The 21289-nt window shown below is 36.6% G+C and overlaps 1 protein-coding gene across 1 annotated transcript; it reads left to right on the top strand.

The window, feature by feature from the left end:
* Positions 1–9002: 9002 nt before the first annotated feature.
* Positions 9003–19472, top strand: olfm3a (olfactomedin 3a). The gene is made up of 4 exons (XM_020930786.2): positions 9003–9158; positions 12257–12476; positions 16573–16679; positions 18795–19472. The coding sequence occupies exons 1-4, from the start codon at positions 9012–9014 to the stop codon at positions 19470–19472; spliced, it is 1152 nt and encodes a 383-aa protein (XP_020786445.1). The 5' UTR covers positions 9003–9011.
* The last annotated feature ends 1817 nt before the right edge of the window (positions 19473–21289 follow it).

Here is a 21289-nt window from a genome sequence, read left to right as displayed (position 1 = left end):
TCTGTAATACTGATGAGTGAGGTGTATCCAAAGACATTCAAACTTTAGTCCTTTAGAAATGAGAAATGTTACCAAGGAAATGAGGGTGGGGGCCCGGTGGGATTTAGTAGTTATCTGCAAATGGAGGTACTTATAGTGTTCTGTTCAATATAATGTTACTCAAATTGAAGTAAAATAGGAAAGATATTTGAGTCCCAGTGGATTTTACTGTGAGATGAGTTTTACAGTACTGTAGTATATACATTTCAAACTCAATTTCGATACTAAGGAAAAGACTTGATACTCAATAGTGATTCTGAAACCACAATGATAAAAATAATAGACAATCAAATGTGATTTTCAACATTTAATAAAAGGTATCGGTGTACACACTTCATTGGTGCAAGGCTACTACTACAGTGAACATAGAAAGTGAGACAAAGCCTGCACACTTACTCCCAAACTGCTTTTAATGAATGTTTCGATCAGTGGATCTTTGTCAGGTCATGACGTGATCCACTGATCGAAACGTTGTCATTCATTAAAAGCAGTTTGGGAGTAAGTGTGCAGGCTTTGTCTCACTTTCTATTTTCAATATTCAAATCATAGTACTTTGTTTCATTTTACCATCTGGTCCTATATCTGTGTAATCCCTCAGTGGTCCAGGTAGGTTCTATAGTGGTTCATGGGCGTATACTAGTCTATGTATTCTTATAGTCTAGTAAGTTTTCTTTTTTCTTAATTTTGTCATTTTGAGAGAATGGATACCAGGCACATTAATAACAAAACAGACATAATAGAATATAAGAGTAACACACATACAAAAAACAACAACAACAACAACAGAGCAATAAGTAAATAAAAAGAAGGCTTGTTGGGGTGGGGTTGTGTAGTTTCTCAGTGCAGTGTTTGCATGTGTGTACATTTTAGGGCTGTCAAATCACATTTGCATTTACATATTTTCTGTTCCCTTATATCTTTTGTTTGTTTGTTTGTCTTTTTTTTGGCAACCCCAGAACGCACTTACACATACAGTACATTATGCAAGCAAATATACATACACCTACATTTTGACATTGTCCAACAGCATATTATTCTATTTTACTGTTCTTCTATTCTATTTTGCCACAGTCCATGTGCCGACAGTGTGTTTGTTTTTTGTGTCCAACAGCTGAGCAGTCTGCTCCATAGTAATTAAATGATAGAAATTAAATTAAATCCAAAACGTCTTTGTACCACTTGTCTATGTCAAAGCACTTAATGTTTACGTTCCTTCCAATTCATCATATGTTTAGCTAATAAAAAACCCACTGACAATATATGGTCCAATTTTTGAGATTAAAATCCTTGAGTTCTTATTCCAAGCAGACACAGCAATGGGCATGGAGAGATCTGCACATCAAACATACAAGACAGTCTATGTATTACAGTGTTTTAAAATAGTTTCACTTGAGGGTTAGGGTTAGTCTATGTGTTCTGATACAGCTCAAGATCATTCGAAATCTATTCAGGAAACGTTCATTTCTGTTCTGTGAATGTGACTTTTTTTTTAACTATAAATACTTGCTCAAATTAGTATCTACTGCAGTTTTGATATTAGTATTGATTAATATCAGATTTTTTTTATACTTTTGTTCAATACTGTAATATTACACAAATAGAGGTAAAAGTGGAAAGATGTTTGAGTCCCAGTAAATTTGTTGGTAGTTGACTAGTAGAATATACATACAGATATTATGAGGTATACTATGACATGACTTCTTCTTTACTACAACTGGATTGCATATAACCAGTGTATTTTTTTAAACTAAGACTAAACCTGGACCAGACCAGGACTAAACCAGGGCAAGAGCGACAGCAAACAAAGTCTACCTCAGGACCAAACCAGGACAAGTATGAATGCAGCCAATTTGTGATTTGTATCATAACAATTTTGTATAATCTTTGGCACTTCCTCTTGCAAGTGTTGTTTCCCTAATTATGATGTCAAAAATACTTGAATGTAAGCCCAGATAATTTGACAAGGCTGCTAATTGAACAAATGCAAGATAGATAATTCAATGCCATACTGTGTGGAGCATTCCAGACAAACTTATCCCAAAGATGATTATGGTCCCTCCACGAAAGAGCCCATGTTAAGCTATTTTCTGATCTATGTTATAATGTTTACCTGGAGTTTTATTTTGTTTCATTCTCCTCTACAGAAAACACACTGTTCCACCTTGTGATGTAATACAGTCATACAGGAAGTGCTCCACTAGAATCATTTGGATCAGTTCAGCCAAGGAATTCCCAATCTCTACTGAACTAAACATAAAAGGTGGCTGTTAAATTTAAATTAAAGTTAATTTAAACATGAATTTAAATTTATGACATCGCAAGGTGGGATAGAGCATTTTGAGCTTTGGAGATGTAGACAGACTAATAATAAACTCAAACACGTGTGAATGAAACAAAATACAACTCCAGGTATGTTTTTGATGAGGAAACAACATTATAACATGGCTTAAAGCTCAGACGAGTCCTTTTGGTGTAATATAGGATCTTTAAGTAAAAGTACAGTTCCCTCTCTGGTACTTTAGTCTATAGTAGTACTGTTTGTGCTGAGGAGGAGCAGACTTGGTGGCTCAGAGGGGACATCTCAGAGCTTGTGTTTGTGAGGAAGATTAATGAGCAGACTGTGGCCGTGCGCTCAGTGAATCCACTGTAGCCTCGGAGCCTGAACTCCAACCAACCATCTGAGACAGACACAGATACAGAAATACAGAAGGGCGATCATCTCTGCATCGGCTGCCATATTGTTTCACAACTGTAATTATGTCTCCATTGACTGCAGAGGATATAGGTTATGCATTCAAATGAAGGGAGCGAGTTAGCATCTGGAGTGGAGGCTGTACCTGATTTCTCTCTGTGTTGAGTGTAATGTGATTTACCCCAGTGCATACGTGTATATTATATAAGCAGCTCTTAATGTTGAAATGAGACCACAGTGTGTTATTTACATCTAATTATAAAGTGTTTTACCCTCTGAGAATTTGGTGGGATAATGCCTGCTGTAAATATAAACTGTAGTTTTACAGCAGTCAAGTAATTTGTAGTGAAAAGTATGTTGAAAATTATAGGAAGAGAGTTCAGTTTTAAAGAGATGACATTACACTGGGACAAATTCTCTAAATCTAAAAGTTTGGTACAATTTACTCAAGAAACAATTTTTATATACTTAAAACATGATCAACAAAGATGTTTTCTTATCATTTTATTTGACACTTAATCATTTCTGTGTACATTAGAGTTGTTATGGAATAATTATGGAAATCCCTGTCATAATTTCCAATCAGGAAGTAAAATTTTAAACTTAAAAAACAGCCAAACTTGGAAAAAAAAAACTTCAACATTATAGGTAAATCCTGAAATATATGACCTTAACTGTGTTTTAGTAAAATGAGGACTTGTCATAGACACTTTTAAGGCAGTATGGGCTATTGAAGGATTAAATTATTATTTTTGGACATATTTCTCATCACTATATTATAGGGATGTAACAATTACCGAAATATCATGATATCGTATCGTCAAAAGTCTCACAATAATATCGTGGGCTGTCACAGTATATCAAATTACAAGTTCCTTTGCTTAAATACATGGTTTTATAGTAGCAACAGATAATAAACATAAGAACTACTTATCCCATGATTCATTTCAGCACAAACAACATGAAGAAATATGTTTTTTACTTTGAATTCTTGGGATTATGACAGTAATAATTCACACCAAAATCTTGTCAAGGTATTTTAAAAGCAAAAAAGTGTCCCATCTTTAATTCTCTTCAAAATATCACACTAAATATCATACCGTGAGATGCACATCGTGATATGATTGCACTGTGAGATTTGGATATTGTTAAATCTCTAGAATATGGCAAAACAAGTTTTAACAAATGACTGCTCAAAGCATTTTATAATGTCAGTCTTGTTATTATGTATAATATCGTAATATCGTGAACTTTCCCACGATGTCGCAGTAAATATCGTACCGTGAGACTTGGATATCGTTACACCCCTACTGAATTAGATTTTGAAATTACAGCAGATAATCTCTCCGAGGCAGTGATATTAGTACAGCTCTAACATCACTGACTGACAGAAAAGCCTTTGTGTAGAGAGTGAAATCTGTCTTGTTTCTCCAGCTTTCCCCCTTGTATTTGACAGCCTGTATTCCATTAGCCCCCTCATCTTGTACTGTCTTCTTTATTGCTACAAAACAGTACATGTCTGGGTGAATGTCTGACGTCCCTGAGCTTCCACCCTAATTGGCATTCCAGTCTTATTACGCTTTCTGTAGCTCCTTATCTCTTCTAGCAGTTTGTATTTCACATCTTTACCAAATTTGCTCTAAGGCTCCGGCGCAATATCTGTTTAGGTGGATTTTCCTAACATGATTTGCAAGAAAAAGAAGATGGCCATACATCAAAGTGTTGCATCATGTGTGTAGATTTTCAAAGCGCTCCTAGCAGACGTGCTCCGGGCTCTGCAGAGTGATGGGAGCCACAGAAACGTAAATTATGCTCATATTTCAGGCAGGCCAAAGTCCACTCCTCCTCCTCCTCCTCTTCCTCCTCCCCCTCTTTTCGCCCTCAGAGTCATCCATCTGGACTTTGTTTAACCAAGCGGAAAATTAATGTTTTATCTGTGGTCAAGGTGTCAAGGCAGATGTGAGGAGTTTGATTATTTTAAGTGTGCAATGTTAATTTATAGTCTGTCCAAAGCCTGAAAGAAATCCAACTTTATTTATGGAGCACATTTTGTAAATAAGGCGGCTTTCTGAGTGATGCAGATACAAGACAATATAAATTAAGTATGATTAAGTATGATTTTTTGTCAAGTAAAGGGCCCATATGCTATTTTCTGATCTATGCTATAATTTTCCTGAGTTTTGTTTTGTTTTATTCACTTAAATTCTGCAAATTTAGTTGTTCTCTCAAACAGAGAACACTGGTCTATTTTGTCACGCCATGTGGTAATACAGGAAGTGCTCCACTGTATTTTTACTTCATACACCCCCACTAGAATCATTTGCATGATTTCAGCCCTGGAATCGTCAATCTCTACTGAAGTACTACTTTTGAGCTTTGGACATGTAGACAAACTAGTAATAAAGAATTACTCAAACAAAACACAACTCCAGGTATGTTTTTGATTTTCTTGGACTTTCAGGACACACAAAAATAAGAATTTTTGGAAACTGTGCTTTTAAGCTCTTATATATTGCACCAAATCTGAAGCATGCAGATTCACCATAATTATTTTTCTGTAATTGTTTTGTTTCCACTTAACACAAAATTACAGTTGTGGGTGGAACCAACAGAGGCAAATTAAGCTCTTAAAACATATTTTTTCGACAAGAAAGCCTTCAATGAAAAGTAATTTCCGAAAGAGAAATAATTAGTTGAATTAACACGTATTCACACAAAAATATAATTTGTTTTGATACTTTTTTATGCTTTGAGTCAATAATTAAAGGTGCACTATGTAACTTTTTGATTGGAGGTCTGTCACCTGTTTGTTTCTATGGAGATGTCATCGCTCTGCTTGGAATGTTCTACAGTGTGACGTTAAACAGCTTTACTTTACATTTATTCAATTACAGACAGTTTTATTGCTCAAAAATACCTACTACCTGTAACTTGGTCTGGGTTTGGTTTCGTCTCTGTGAAGATAGAAATGTTTAATGCCATACTGTGAAACATTCCAGACAAAGCAATAACATCTCCATGGGGAAAAGCATTTGATGGACCCTCTACCAGAAAAGTTACACAATGCACCTTTAAGTCATTAAAAATACAAACATTCAGAATTTCGCTGATGTCTTACAAGTGTGTGACATTATAGATGATAAGGACATTTTGATTGATTGATAAATGAATGAATGTAGTGACCTTGTATTTATGATTTGTGTTTGTGCAGACGATCGGTCCAAAGGAGGGCTGGCAGGTGTACAGCTCGGCGCAGGATGCTGACGGCAGGTGCATTTGTACTGTGGTGGCTCCAGAGCAGAGCCTGTGCTCCAGAGACGCTAAGAGCAGACAGTTACGACAGCTACTGGAGAAGGTACAACATGTGACAGATATGTGGGATTACAATCAGTCATCATAATAATCATAATCATGTTTTATTTGATTTAAAGTCCATATTGCACTATATTCAAATTTATGTTATAATGTTTCCTCATCACAAACATACCTGGAGTTGTGTTTTGTTTCATTCACACATGTTTCAGACACAAAAGCTGCATATTTAGGCACTGTTCCACCTTGTCATGTGTGCCACGATGTCATGTTATAATACAGGAAGTGCTCCACTGTGTTTTTAAAATTCATAAACCTTCACTAGAATCATTTGGATAATTTTAGCCCTGGAATTACCAATCTCTACTGAAATAAAGGTAAACAGTAGCTGTTTTTGAGGAGGTAACACCATTATGTGAACATCAACACCAGTTACACCAAATCTACTTTCACTACATAATACTGTGTACCTTGTCTGCCACAAAATCCTCTCCATGGACATGTTACTGTTTTGTCTAAATGCTTCACAGTATGGTGTTAAACTTATGTTATAACATATCAAACACTGCACAGATTTGATGTAAAGTGCAAGACCCCATAAATACCCCCAGTGTAAACATTAGCATAATAAATCCATTCAGTGCAGCTCATAGGTAATAAACAGTAAAGTAGCAGGAGCAAACAGACAGATATGTGGAGTTTAATGTCATTATGCAGCATTACCAGTCCAACTCAATATTATTGTTTTGGTGGGTGTGGTTATTGTCCATGAGAGGCACTGTTCACAAACTCACTGCTCGGGGATACAGGCTGTTGGTCAGTCTGTTTTTTTTTTTAATTAAAAACTAAATTAAAATGCCTCAAAAAACACACACACTTACTTTGAGCAGCCTTGTTTCTTCATGTTTCTGACCTGGCCTGGTCTGGTCTGGCGACATCATGCTTGTCTTCTTGCGAAATAGATTTTTAATGTCGTACTGTGAAACATTTCAGGCAAAGCAATAACATTTTCATGTAGAGATGGAGGTGGTGAACCCTCCACCAGAAAAGTAACATATGTACAGTAAATATATATCCTTTTTACCTGTGTGGTCAAAATACATATGAATATGATAATAAAATCACTTGACTTCAGGGTTGATAAAAGACTGGTGTTGTAAACATTTATCTCTCATCACAAATAAAAATCCATTTTCTATTTGCACTTAAATGAAAATTTATTAAACATGTAAGTTGGTACTGAGTGAATCTTCACCTCTGCATGATTTTAAAATACTTTCCTCCCCAAAATACAACACAGTCTTTGTCCTTTAAAAGCCCCATAAAGCTCCCACTATCCCACATTTGTTCTACTCCAGCAGCAGTTTATTACACATCGGACACATCCAGAGCAAGCACCACAGTGACTTCAGTGAGACTCAGTGAGAGGAACAAAAGACTCAAGACTGCTCAGCTCCGGGTCTCAAGGAAAACCGACAGGGAGTAAAATATGACAAAAGAAGGTTCATTTGGACTTGTTTTGTACAGTATTATAGGCATGTGGCTATCCAACTGTGACGCTGATAGTATTAAAGATGGTATTAATGTACTGATACTTCGCATTTCCTATGTGATATTAACTGTGGGCACTGCTCTGTCTGGGGCTCTGTTACTCAAGTTAGACTTTATCAGCTTTGTTTTAAGACAATCTGACAAGAAAGAACTGACTTAGTTGGAACTAAAACAGGTGAGCTGATTTATGCTGTTAAACACTACCTCTCAAATAACATTACAGTCAAAAACTTGCAATCATTAGCCAATAGTTTTTCAGTTTTTCACTCTCGCCTTTTTTGTTGAAAATCAAACACCTAAACAGGACCATGGACGTTTATTGTTTTCAGGCCGTCTTAAAACTTATTTGGCAGTGTTAATGTGCAGGTGAACGGTCCACCAATACACAATACACATACATGTAGAAAGCACACAGCGTAATGTCACTGCAAAGTATAAATAAGAAGTTTACAAGTGTATCCAGACCATTAACAGCATGGTCCCTTAACAAAGTATAGCTGTGAAGGAAAACCTTAATCTGATCTTGCCCACACATTTTTCATTGTATTAATTCATCTATAAAACACAATAAAGTCATTTTTATTTCTGGTTGGTTAGTTCTGGTTAGTAATTCTTTTTTTTTTCAATCATGTTTAGACTACTCTTTGGTTTATGTCTTGGTTTAGTCCTGGTTCAGTCTTTTTGTATGCCTAGTTTGCTCTTATTTACTCATGTTTTAGTTCCTATTCTTGTACATTCTTGTTTTTAGTATTCCTCATCTTTAAGTAGTCCAATTTTGATCAGTCTTTATTTAGAAATGATCTTTGTATTTATGTATTTATATGCATGTATTTATTTATTTACGTTACTGGCTAGACATGTAAAACAGAGACGAATTAGCAAAAACAATATTTAGTAAGTGAACAAAACTGTCCGCAAATACATCTATTATTCCGCAATATCAAAAATAAAATCTCTTGATTTAAAAGGTGCACTGCACAACTTTTCTGGTCGAGGCTCTGTCACCTGCTGGTCTCCATATTATTGCTTTGCCTGGAATGTTCCAATGTATGACTTTAATCACATCTATCTAGCATTTATTCATTACAAGTGTTTCTATTCTTCAAAAATACAATGATTCTTTCTGTGTGAATAGAGTTGCCTTTCCACAGATCTGACCTGTAATGTAGCCTAGATATACAGGTTTAATCTCTACTGTGGAACATTCTAGACAAAGCAATAACATCTCCTTCAAGACAAACAGGCGACGGACCCTCCACGAGAAAAATTGCGCGATGCACCTTTAAAGGACTTAACAGACTGAAAATTCTCCTCAACTTTATAATCAGGGTTGTTGGTCATCATAAGAAATTGTACTCACAAACATACTTATTCATCAATTCATGTGTTCTTTGTATTCTTGCCTCAGGTCCAGAACATGTCTCAGTCCATCGAAGTGCTGAACCTTCGCACACAGAGGGACTTCCAGTACGTGATGAAGATGGAGAGCCAGATGAAAGGCCTGAGGACCAAGTTCAGACAGATCGAAGACGACAGAAAATCTATCATGACGCGAAACGTCCAGGTCTGTGCAGCCGCCTTTAATCTTACTCTGCTCAAAACCCGATCAATAGCTCATGTCTGAAGACTTTTGTTATTTATTATTAACTACTACGGTTTCATTGATTTTAGAAACACTTCCAACAACATCATATCAACATGGGAGCATTTTTCTGTGTGCAATGTGCAGATTGGCAGTTCAGGCTTGTGTACTGATGCTGTGTCCTTGGGCAAGGCATTTTACCCACTTGTCTTTGTGAATATGTGACCTTTAATGGTTATAGTCGGATAGGTCATTGGCGTTGTGGCTACTGAAAGGGAAAAACAACCTGCGAGAGAGATTGGAATGAATGAATAACTGATCTACTGTAAAGTGCTTTGAGAGGCTTGTCACGTGTGTAAAATGTGATATAAATATGAAACATTATAATTACTAGATGCCATTAGGAAAAAGTAAGATTGTAAGTACTTCATTGAAAAAAAAAAGCTAACAACCAAAAACATTATATTATCAGATGCAACATTAAAGTTTTCTGTGTACCAAAGTAAGTAAATAGAAATCATCTTTTACACCATATAGTACAGTGGGATATTTAAATGTATAATCTGTCTTGAGAATGGTTAGACAGTCAGAAAGTCGTTGGTCAGGACTACCTCAGCTAGATGATTTTATGTATGGTGCATGTTTTGGTTTGATGAGGTAAACTGGTAGCCAGGCTGGCGCCACCTAGTGCCTCAGTTCAATTTAATTTCTCTCTAGCAACTAGGTCAGGAATCGGAATACACTAGACTGTTTGCAAGAACCCCGGAAGTTGTAGACCACACACCGTCCAATCAGCGAAGCGAGCTGTGAAGCCATGACGTCAAACTCAAGTGCCTGTCTGTGTCCCTTTTGTGGTACAGCACAACAGTAAACAAAGTGGTCAAGATGGACGTAGACGAAGACATACATTCTGTGTTGGCAACGATCAAGGATTTAAAGCCAGAACAAAGAGAATGTTTGGTGAATTTTATCAAGGGGAAAGACGTTATTGCCGTTCTTCCTACGGGATTTTGTGCATTACATACGTCATGACCAAATAGCAGCGACTGATTAAATAAAAAAAGTACCCGCCTACCATCGAGCAAACGAATTCTAATGCTGCGAGGTCAGACAGGCCAATGAATCAGGCTAGGAAAATAGAGTGTCCAGAGAAAACTCACTGAACACAAGGAGGACATGCAAACTCTATACAGAAATGACTGGTGAAACAAAACCAAACCCTGTACTTTCTTGCTTTCAAGTGTTAGCAACTCAGCTTAACGCTATTGTATCAGGATCTTTTGAATTCCAAACAATATTTTTAAATTATAATAGACAATAAAATGAGTAAACATATGGTGAAGCTCAAAGACAAAAAAAACTAAACAAATGCAATGCTGACAAGTATTTGATTCACAAAATATGCCACATTTAGTTAGGTAGCTAGTGTTTTACAGCAGTATTGTCCTGTGTGTATAGTTGGGACAGCTGGGTTGGGACCAGGGAGCTTTGTGGTGGAAATTTAACACACTCCAATGGAAAATAAATGCATGGAACAATGGCCACTACCACAGCAACAATATAAATAAACAATGTCATGGTTTATCGAGCAACAAAATATTACAGTATCTCTGAAGGAAAGGACAAATGACAGAGAATATGTGTCTATTTTCAGCTAAGTTATTATGAACGCAAAAGCCACCCCAGAGAAATATAAATTACACCGCGTTTGGATAGGTCTTAAATACAGCTATGCAATACAATACAGCTCTTGTATAGTGGATTTTTATTGCCCATAATTCATTTTTACTATTCTATTTAAATGCTTTATATGGATTCGTTTTATTGAATTGCTTTTGGCTACTAATGTTGTCAGGATACCAAAATTTCAATCTTGATTTTCATCCAATGGAAATGTTTGATAACAATTTTGCTACGTCAGGCATCTCAGAAATCTTTTTAGCAAATGAAATGTAATTTACATAATATGTTTTCTTGTTTATTACCATATGAACTTATACTAGTTCTGATTATACATATATAATATGCTTTTTAATTTAATAGTGACAGAAGTGGGACCAAGTCGTTGTTTTGCAAGTTTCAAATAAGTCTCAAGTCTTTGACCTCAAGTCCAAGTCGAGTCTCGAGTCAGTGGCCCATAAGTCCAAGTTAAGTCTGAGTCGTCTACTTTGAGCTTCAAGTCCTTTCAAGTCTTTAAACCAAATGACCAAATATAGCTTAGATTTTTGCAAGTAATATAACTTTTAAATTAAATTGTATGTAAAAAATCATGGTATATTTATATATGAGTATTTATATAAGAGTTATAGAAATTTACATTTTCCTTTTTAAATGTCTTGACAAGATCTTCAGATTTAAAAGTGCTAAATAACAGTTTTGTCATGTAGTCTGCACCGCATTGGAAGGATCATGTTCTGTAGTTCCCTCCATTTACTGTATTGTACTGTATTGTACTGCACATTAGTGTAATACATTTGATGACACCATCTCACAGTACTTCAGTTACATCCAAAGTAACAAACAAAGGTGGGTGGGACATGGTCCGGTTTGTTCCTGTATAATTAATCACCGCATTTATCAACTAAAAGTACTTTCTAAGATAATTTTTAGGAGAAGCAAGTCTTCTCAAGTCACAGGCCTAAAGTCCAAGTCAAGTCCCAATTCACTGACCTTCAAGTCCAAGTCGAGTCCCAAGTCTTAATCTATTTAAAGTCAAGCCTCAAATCCTAAAAATACTGACTCAAGTCTGACTTGAGTCCAAGTCACAACTTGCAAGTCCCCACCTCTGGCTACTGAGCACAAATTATTTCATTCATCCAACAAAGTCTAAACTAAATACAACCATAACTATAAATAATTATGAATATATAGTATAATCTAGTTGGAATGCAGATTTTTCTTGTAATACAGTGAGTTCTTGAGTCTAGTCACTAGTTCAACATTTCTGAATTTATTTTTTGGATATTTCATGGCAAAGTACAAACAGGAAAAAGGAAAAACTGTTTCTTTCCCCTGTCTGGGAGCCACATCGTCACATTAGAAATCTGAAAACTACCTGTACCTTTTCTGTTCACATGCAGGAGCTGAAGGAGAAGATGGATGAGCTGAAGCCTCTGATCCCAGTGCTGGAGCAGTACAAGATGGACGCCGCTCTCATCTCCCAGTTTAAAGAGGAGATCAGAAACTTGTCTTTGGACTTGACGGGGATCCAGGAGGAACTGGGAGCCTATGACTATGACGAGCTGTACCAGAGAGTTCTCCGGCTGGACAGCAGGCTCAGGTCCTGCATGGGCAAACTGAGTAAGTGAAACAGAAATACACAAGAACATCTGCTTTTTTGTCAGATTTGTCAGCTTTTCTGCTTCAATTTGAGTAAAAAATTTGTGAATTGAAATACTTACAACTACTGTAACGTGCACTTCAATACTAGGGATGGACCATAACAGAATTTTTGGTTTAGGGTGGGGGGTAGGAGTGGGCTGGGGGGGCATTTGCATAGTTATATCGATATATCCATCATTCATCCATCATCGCTGATATCCATACTCCTATCCCTGTTCAAAACAATTCAACATGTTCAAGCTCATTTGAATTAAATACTGGTAATGTTAAGATTCATTAGAGAAAACATCTTCATGTGTCAGCCCTCTGATACAAATGTCTCTAGATACTGTGTATTGGTTTAGATTAGGAATGTAACAATAACCGAAACATCGTGATATTGTATCAAAGTTCTGACAATAATATCGAGGACCATCACAATATATCGAATTACAAGTCTCTTTGCTTACATTAAGAGTTATGGTACAGCAGTAGCTAAAAAAAAGACAGGAGATCCTTTGCTCCATTTCAGTGAAAACTACAAGAAGAAATAACAGTTCTTTTAAGTCTTAGTTCTTTGGATTAAGTCTTAAGCATTAAGCATTTTAAGAGGAAAAAGTAGTGTATTAACAGTTTTGTTAGCCTTGACAAAATATAGCAAGTAATATCGTACGGTGAGATGTATATCGTGAAAATATCGTACAGAGAAATTTGGATATTGTTACATCCCTAATCGGGAGCTTTCCCACGATATCGCAATAAATATCGTACCGTGAGGTTCATACTGTGACAATATCGTATTGTTGACTTGGATATCGTTACACCCCAGTTTAGATTGGTAATTGCTATGACAACCATTCATGGGTTTCAGTCTGAATCATGTAAAGATGTTTTTATGCTCTACCATTTCAGTCCAGAAATGTGTTGTATTATTTAAAATTCAATGACGGGTTAGATTTACAGCCAAACACACCCTGAGGCCAACTCAGTAATGTGATTCCAGCATCATACTACCTCAACAGACCTCAATTTGAATCAATGTATCCTAAAGTAATTCTCTGCATTATGCTAATCAGAAAAAGTAAGTAAGTAGTTTAACTGAACTTACGTATGTTTCTTCTTTATTTTCATTCATAATTATTTACACTGTAGATTCTCACTGAAAGCATCACAACTATGAATGAACAGATATGGAATGTAGCAAACAATCAACATAGTAAAAATAAAACTCGATTAATATTAAAAATAAGAAAGTCCTAAACCTGACAAGATGCAGCTCTGAAGTGAAAACTATTTCAGGACACCTCATCAAGCAGATCATTGAGAGGGTTTGCAGCACTGTCAATAAAGCATACATCTTGCTGTCAAATTCCATACATCTTGCACATTACATTTGATATCTTCAGTATGTTTATAAAATGTCAAAAGCAGTAGCCTAAACGTAAAGGAAAAAAATACTGAATGAGAGGGTGTGTCCAAACTTTTGACTGATAGTGTAAATACTATAAGATACTATATCCTCACAGCAGCTTTATTCACGGTTTTACATCTCCACAAACTGTTTTGCTTCTCCCCTCCTGGTTTTAAAGTAACAGATAACAACAGCACCAATCTGCAGTATAGGAAATAGTGCAGTGCTTTGAGATAGCGGACCTCTCGGGGATGGATACTTTCAGGGCCTATTTCCAGAAACTCAAATTCTAGTTATTTTCATGTGTCATCCCAAAACAAAATTGATATCCTGTGTTTTGGAGGATGTGAATTTTGCTCAGAGCTGCAGTGGTGGAAATTGTTTCTGATCCGGCGACTCTTTGGTGTAAAATATGCTGTGCTCCAACATCCAAACAGAAAAGAGACAGCTAGAATTCAAAGGGAAAGACAGCTGCTTGGATGTAATAGGTTTTGTGTGATTGCATTGTAAGTGCACACAGTGGTAGTGGGAATAGTTTAAAATGGGTAAAAGTGGAAAAATACAAGCAATAACGCATATATTTTCTTGAGTCTTGCATTAGTTTATATATAGAATGGACATTTTAAAGGGTCCATATTATGATGTTTTCACACATTCACACATGCTTAACACACAAAACCTGCATATGTAAGCTGAGTTCTCTTCTCGTCTGGTCCACCTCGTGATGTCATGAGGTAATACCGGACGTGCTCCACTGTATTTTCAAACTCCATACACTTGCACTAGAATCATTTGGATAATTTCAGCCCTGAAATCTCTACTGGACTAAAGGTAAAAGGAGCTGTTAATTTGAAAACTACCTCTACATGACATCACAAGGTGGAACAGAGCATTTTAAGCTTTATATATTTAGATAAACTAATAATGCAGGGTTACTCATTATTAGTTTACTGTATGAATGCAAACACAACTCTAGGTATTAGGGATGTAATGATATCCAAATCTCTCGGTACGATATTATCACGATATGCATCTCACGGAACAATAATTATTGCGATATTGATTTGAGGTTAATATAATTCTGCTTTTAAAATACCTTGACAAGATTTTGGTGTGAATTATTTCTGTCATAATGCCAAGAATAGTAAAAAATCTCTTCATGTTGTTTGCACTGAAATTAATCATGGGATATGTAGTTTCTGATGTTCATAAGCTGCTATAAAATCATGCATTTAAGCAAAGGAACGTGTAATTCTAAGTATGTTTTTGAGGAGGTAACACCATTATAACATGGCTAAAAGCTCACATAAGCACATTTTGCATAATATATGACCTACAAGGGTGCACTACTATGCTTACATCCACAGAAAGGTTATTGCTTTGCCTATTAAACTTGTGCATCTCCACGGAGATAAGAGTAAGTACAATAGTTCCAAGATACAGGCACATGTATTCCAGGGTATTTTGAGCAATAAAAATATCTGTGATTGAATAATACCATGATAGATGAGTAAAATGCCATAGTGTGGAACATTCCATTTAACACAGCAAAAAGTGGAGTGTTAAAATTGACTCTCACAGAATCAATTTTAACATTTTCTCAGGGTTTATATGAGATATTTAGCATTTTTGGACCAAAAGGACCAAAGTTTCTGTTTAACCCCAAAATCAAGAGTTATATTAACGTTTTGAGAGTAAACGGATAACACTTTGTAGAGTTATCATGATTACATTTTTTACACTTTTAGTTAATTTAAGATGAAATTATGTACAAAACTTTTTCAAACTGGTCTTCTCTTGCAGGAGTTTGAAGTAGTGGGTGGGAGGTGCCAAATTAATAATAAGGGAAGTTGAATGAATACTACCTTCATCCATATCATCTCTGGCAAATAACCCTAACTTGAACCATTTAACTTTCAAATAGTTAAAATAACACTATCTGTATTAAAAACAAGCCAAAATATTTTACCCTGAAATTTTAACCCTCCAGTTTTTGCTGTGAAGGCTATAACATCAGCAAGAAACAGGCAGAGCAATGCATTGGTCGGGATAATTGTTTTTTTGTTTTGTTTTTTGTTTTTGTTTTTTCATTTAAAAAAACTAAAATGCATTTAATATGAATTAGACTACATAGATATTGCAAAAAAAAAAAAAAAAAAAAAAAAAAAAGATTACAATTTCTAAACAACCAATTATAAAGGAAAGGTAATGAAAAAAGATAAAGTATAATGCTTACCTTTTTATACTTTATTACCTTTTTAAATTAATCTGCTTTTTTTTTTTTTACATAAGCAACAATTACTAAAGCAAATTCGTAGTAGTTAGAAACCTTTTTTTTTTTTTTTTACATTATATAGGAATGCGCATAGTTCCCATAGTGATTAGTGTGAAGCAATAAATCTCCATTATAATTTAATTGAAATGAGTGCAGTTGTGGTAGTCTTTACAATAGACCTTACAAATGTATACTGCGATCAAACACAGTACAAAATGCCGCAAAAGTAGCTGTTGCCAAGCATGTATTACTTTAAATTAAATAACCTGGTCTTAATATGCATGGGGACAGAGTCTGTTGGTGCAGGCATGAAATTGGCTTGAGAAATCCAGTTAGAGACAAAAGCACCTTGGCCCTCTTCTAATATGGTTGCATTTCTTTGTTAACAGCATGTGGCAAATTAATGCAAATCACTGGACCTGTTACCATAAAGACTTCTGGGACGAGGTTCGGAGCATGGATGACTGACCCACTGGCAGCCACCGGAAACAACAGGGTGAGTATGAGAAGGAGGAGAGGAGAAAGAGGGGGGAGAAGAAGGTGGAGAAAGGGGAGGAGTAGGAGGAGAAAGAGGGGGAGAAGGAGGAGGGAAGAAGGAGACAATATGATTCAGTGGTGGTTATAATTGCAAATAGTAAGATGACTTTGATTGTAATTGGAGCAAGTTGTTTTTTAAAGGTGCTCTATGTAACTTTTCTAGTGATGGGTCCCCCACCTGCTCCCCTCCATGTATACTATCGCTTTGACTGGAATGTCTCACAGTATGGCATTATCTGTGTATTTTTAGTGCAAATGCAATGGACAAACATGCATTCTTACTGTGAGCAAGGATGCCTCTCCACAGATCTGACGTGTAACTTGGCCCGGTGAGGTCACTTCAATGAAGCTGCACTGTGAAACATTCCAGAACAGACCCCAAAAGTTACATAGTGAACTTTTAAATACATATACCGTATTTTCCGGACTACTGAGCGCACCTGAATATAAGCCGCAGGTGTTCACGTTTTCAAGAACGTTTTCAGGCCGTCTGATTTTATCGCATCTGAAAGCTTTTGTCGTTAGAATTGAGTCAGTTCGTCACACTGCCACCACCAAAATCTCACCATCGATTCACTGATGCCGATCTCACGTGCAGCAGCTCTGTTTCCTTCTTCGACAGCCACATCAGTTGCCTTTAACTTAAAAGCTGCATCATCTGCATTTCTTCGTGTGTTTTCCATGAAAAGGGTGTGTGTATGAAGCGCAAAATAACTCTTCAAAAAACACAATCAAATGAGCAGAGAAGTTTAAGATGTTTCTTCTCAAGTAAGATAGATGTATAAGTAAGATGTATCCCCCTCACTATGTTATGTTACTATGTTAATTTAGCATCATAGCTTATTTTATCACATGCCGATTATTAACTATCTGAGTGCGCTGACAATATCGTGAGCTTGTGTAGCAACTTCATGTTAACCCTAGATCCATGTATAAACCGCACAGACAGCGCCGCTTTCTGCACTCAGGCTGCGCCTATCCGCTGTGTTGCTAAACTAAAGAAAATAAATATCAAAATTGGTCAAATCTAAGTTTTTGGTTGGAGCAGGTTTGTATACGACTGTTGGGGGGAAAAAAGTTCAAACAATGGATACAGATAGCACCAAAATGATACAGTCATCTAAATTCATATTAAAATGTATCAGTATAACAACTATAGGAGTACTTATATTAGCTTACAAGAATGCCTTATATCTAAAAAGCAGTCAGAACTCGTAGCACATGCACACAACAGAAAGGATGAAAAAATTATTTGATTCAGTGACATCTACGTCTGTCTGTGTTTGACTTTGCTGATTTCAGGAGACAGCAGTAGTTATATAAGCTAACAGTGCTGGAGATAGGTGTGCGTAAACAGTCTCCAGTTTCACATTGAGATTTCAAGGTGGCTTGAATGTATTTGGAGCTCATAATATCAACAAATATGTTTTATCCTGTGTGTCCTTGTGTCTGTGCTGCTGTGTGCCTCTACAAAATAACAACTTCACAAATCTAAAACATAATTACGAAATAAGAAATATCATCAATGCCGACCTGTTTTTCACTCGTATTGAACTATCGCCAAACATATTTAAAAACTCTATGTAGTCTGCTAATTTGCTTTTCGATTAATTACTGTATGCTCTTTCACGATTCAATAAACAAAATATGAAAGCACCAACAAATTGAAAATGAAAATACAAAAGATTTATCCTTAAAGGTGCGTTGTGTAACTTTTCTGGTGGAGGACTTGTCAAATGCTTTTCTCCGTGGAGATGTTATTCACAGTATGGAATTGAATCTTTCCATCTTCATGGAGACCAAATCAGACTAAGTTACAGGTCAGATCTGTGGAGAGGCAAACCCGCTCACAGTCAGAATGCCTGTTTATTTATTTATTTATTTATTTTAGGTATTTTTGAGCTATAAAACCACCTGTAATTCAGTAAATGTAAGGTAGAACTGTTTAATGTCATACTGTGTAACATTCAAGGCAAAGCAATCACATATCCATAGAAACAAGCAGGTGATAGAACTGGAATCAAAAAGTAAAATAACGCATATTTAAAATGTTTCTTTTTTTCCTGAATTGCAGATTTGGTACATGGACAGCTACACCAACAGCAAGATAGTCCGTGAATTCAAAAACGTTACTGATTTTGTGTCTTCAAACGTCTCCCGAACGTACATTCTGCCTTTCAAATGGGAAGGAACCAACCACCTGGTCTATAACGGCTCTCTGTACTACAACAAGTATCAAAGCAACATCATCGTCAAGTACAGCTTTGAAACCGGGAGAGTTTTGGCCCAACGAGCCTTAGAATTCGCCGGATTTCACAACATGTATCCTTACACGTGGGGCGGTAATACCGATATCGATGTCATGGCGGACGAACTGGGATTGTGGGTTGTCTACGCGACCAATCAGAACGCAGGAAACGTCGTCATATCTCAAATCGACCCAGACACGCTCCATGTGCTTAAGACTTGGAATACCGAATACTCCAAAAGGAACGCAGGCGAATCCTTCATGATTTGTGGAACTCTGTATATTACTAATTCGCATCTGTCCGGAGCTAAAGTGTACTATGCGTATTCGACGAAAACTTCTACCTATGAGTACATAGACATTCCCTTCCATAATAAGTATTCTCATATCTCCATGCTTGACTACAATGCGCGGGAGAGGGTGCTGTATGCCTGGAATAACGGACATCAGGTTATTTTCAATGTCACCCTCTTCCATGTGATCAAAACAGAGGATGACTCTTAGACCAGACTATAGGACTTGACTTTGAGGGGACAAAGCCGAAGCACCACTTACTTCGTGATACAAGGACCTCAGAGCTGGAAGAATTTGTCTGACCCAAAATGGACTTGTTGCTATTACTTGAACTGTTTTTTCTTTTTTTAAATGTGAATTAAAATGTGGCGAAATTAAGCATGGAGACAAATGAGACTTACACCAATCAGGCATAATATTACATTACCAAACTATTAAAAGGTCCTATATTACACAAAATTGATTCTTGTGAGCTTTAAGCTGTGTTATAATGTAACAAAACACAATGTTTTTGATGAGGAAACAACAGAACATAGATCAGAATATAGCATAATAATGGCTCTTTAAATTACACCTATTAGGAAATAAAACATCAGTGCTAAAAAATAAGAGTCTGCCAAAACAAGTGGATTTTGCGGATGTCTTGTTTCGTCTAACCCAGGGCAGCTATGGATACAATAGCAGCACCATTCACGACAGCGGCCACAGTTAAAGATGCACTATGTAACTTTTCCATTCAGTGGCCATAACCTGCTTGTCTCGATAGATACTGTATGTTATTGTTTTGCCTGGAATCTTGCGCAATCTGGCTTTAAAATGATCCATTTCCATGGAGACAAGCAGGTGTGTGACATCTCCAAAAATAGGTACAGGTTAGTAGCCAGGCTGGCTCCACCTAGTGCCTCCGCTTAATTTCATTTCTCTCTAGCAACTAGGTCAGGAATCAGAATACACTATACGGTTCGCAAAAACCCCGGAAGTACGAGTTCGGGCACCAGCCAATCACTGAAGAGCCATACATTCTGTGTTGGGAATGATTCCAGAGAGCAAGGATTTAAAGGCAGAACAAAGAGACTGTTTGGTGAATTTTATCAAGGGGGAAGACGTTATTGTCCTTCTTCCTACGGGATTTGGGAAAAGCTTAATATACCAGTTAGCCCCGTTGGCAGAGCATTACATACGTCACGACCAAATAGCAGCGACTGGTTAAATAAAAAAAGTACCCGCCTACCATTGAAAGAACAAATTCTAACACTGCGATGTCAGACGGTTTCTACGAAGTGAAACCAGCTAATGAATCAAGGCTAACAGGTCAGAACTGTGGACAGGAAACGCAAAGTAAGAATGTATGTTTTTCAAGGACTTTTTAAGCATGTGTAGTGGAATAAATGCTTAATGCCATACTGTGGAATATCCCGGGCAAAGTAACAACATTTCTAGGGACACACAGATTCAGCTTTTTCAGTTCTGATACCGATATCAGTACTTTGACTTTAAGGATCTACGGAAACCCAATATTGATCGATACCAGGAAAGGAGAGAAAATTGCACTTATTTTGTTCAAACACATTTAACTTCTTACACAAGAGATCCAATTGTGTTTTGCAACTGTTATTAATCCTTCAAATCACTACAGAACAGCTTTGTATGAATAAAAGTTCCAGCATTATGAGACATTCTAGGCCAAAATCAATACTCCAGTGTTTCCCGCAGAGCTTTAAAGGGCGGCCGCCTCAACCACAATTGCCCCCCGCTTTGATTACGTCCCTCCAAATCACGTGAATTCTTGAAAAAAAAACCCGGTCCTCACTTTCGCCGGCACAGTATCTCTGCCCCCCGGTCACCACCAATTTTCTGTGAGAAACACTGACACACATTATATCAAGTTAAAAGCCCAACCCGGATATCAGCTGGACATCATCATGGAGACATTACACAAAAAAGTTACACAGTGCATCTTTAGAAATTGTAATTTGCCATTCACTTAATCTGTCAGTGGTTCTGTAATGTTATGCCTGATTGGTTTT

The sequence above is a fragment of the Boleophthalmus pectinirostris genome, unplaced genomic scaffold, assembly GCF_026225935.1.
Source record: "Boleophthalmus pectinirostris isolate CB_2022bp ecotype Guang Dong unplaced genomic scaffold, ASM2622593v1 HiC_scaffold_15, whole genome shotgun sequence".
NCBI classification, from domain to species: domain Eukaryota; kingdom Metazoa; phylum Chordata; class Actinopteri; order Gobiiformes; family Gobiidae; genus Boleophthalmus; species Boleophthalmus pectinirostris.
Note: the sequence above shows the minus strand (reverse complement) of the source record. Positions and strands in the feature narration are given on the sequence as shown.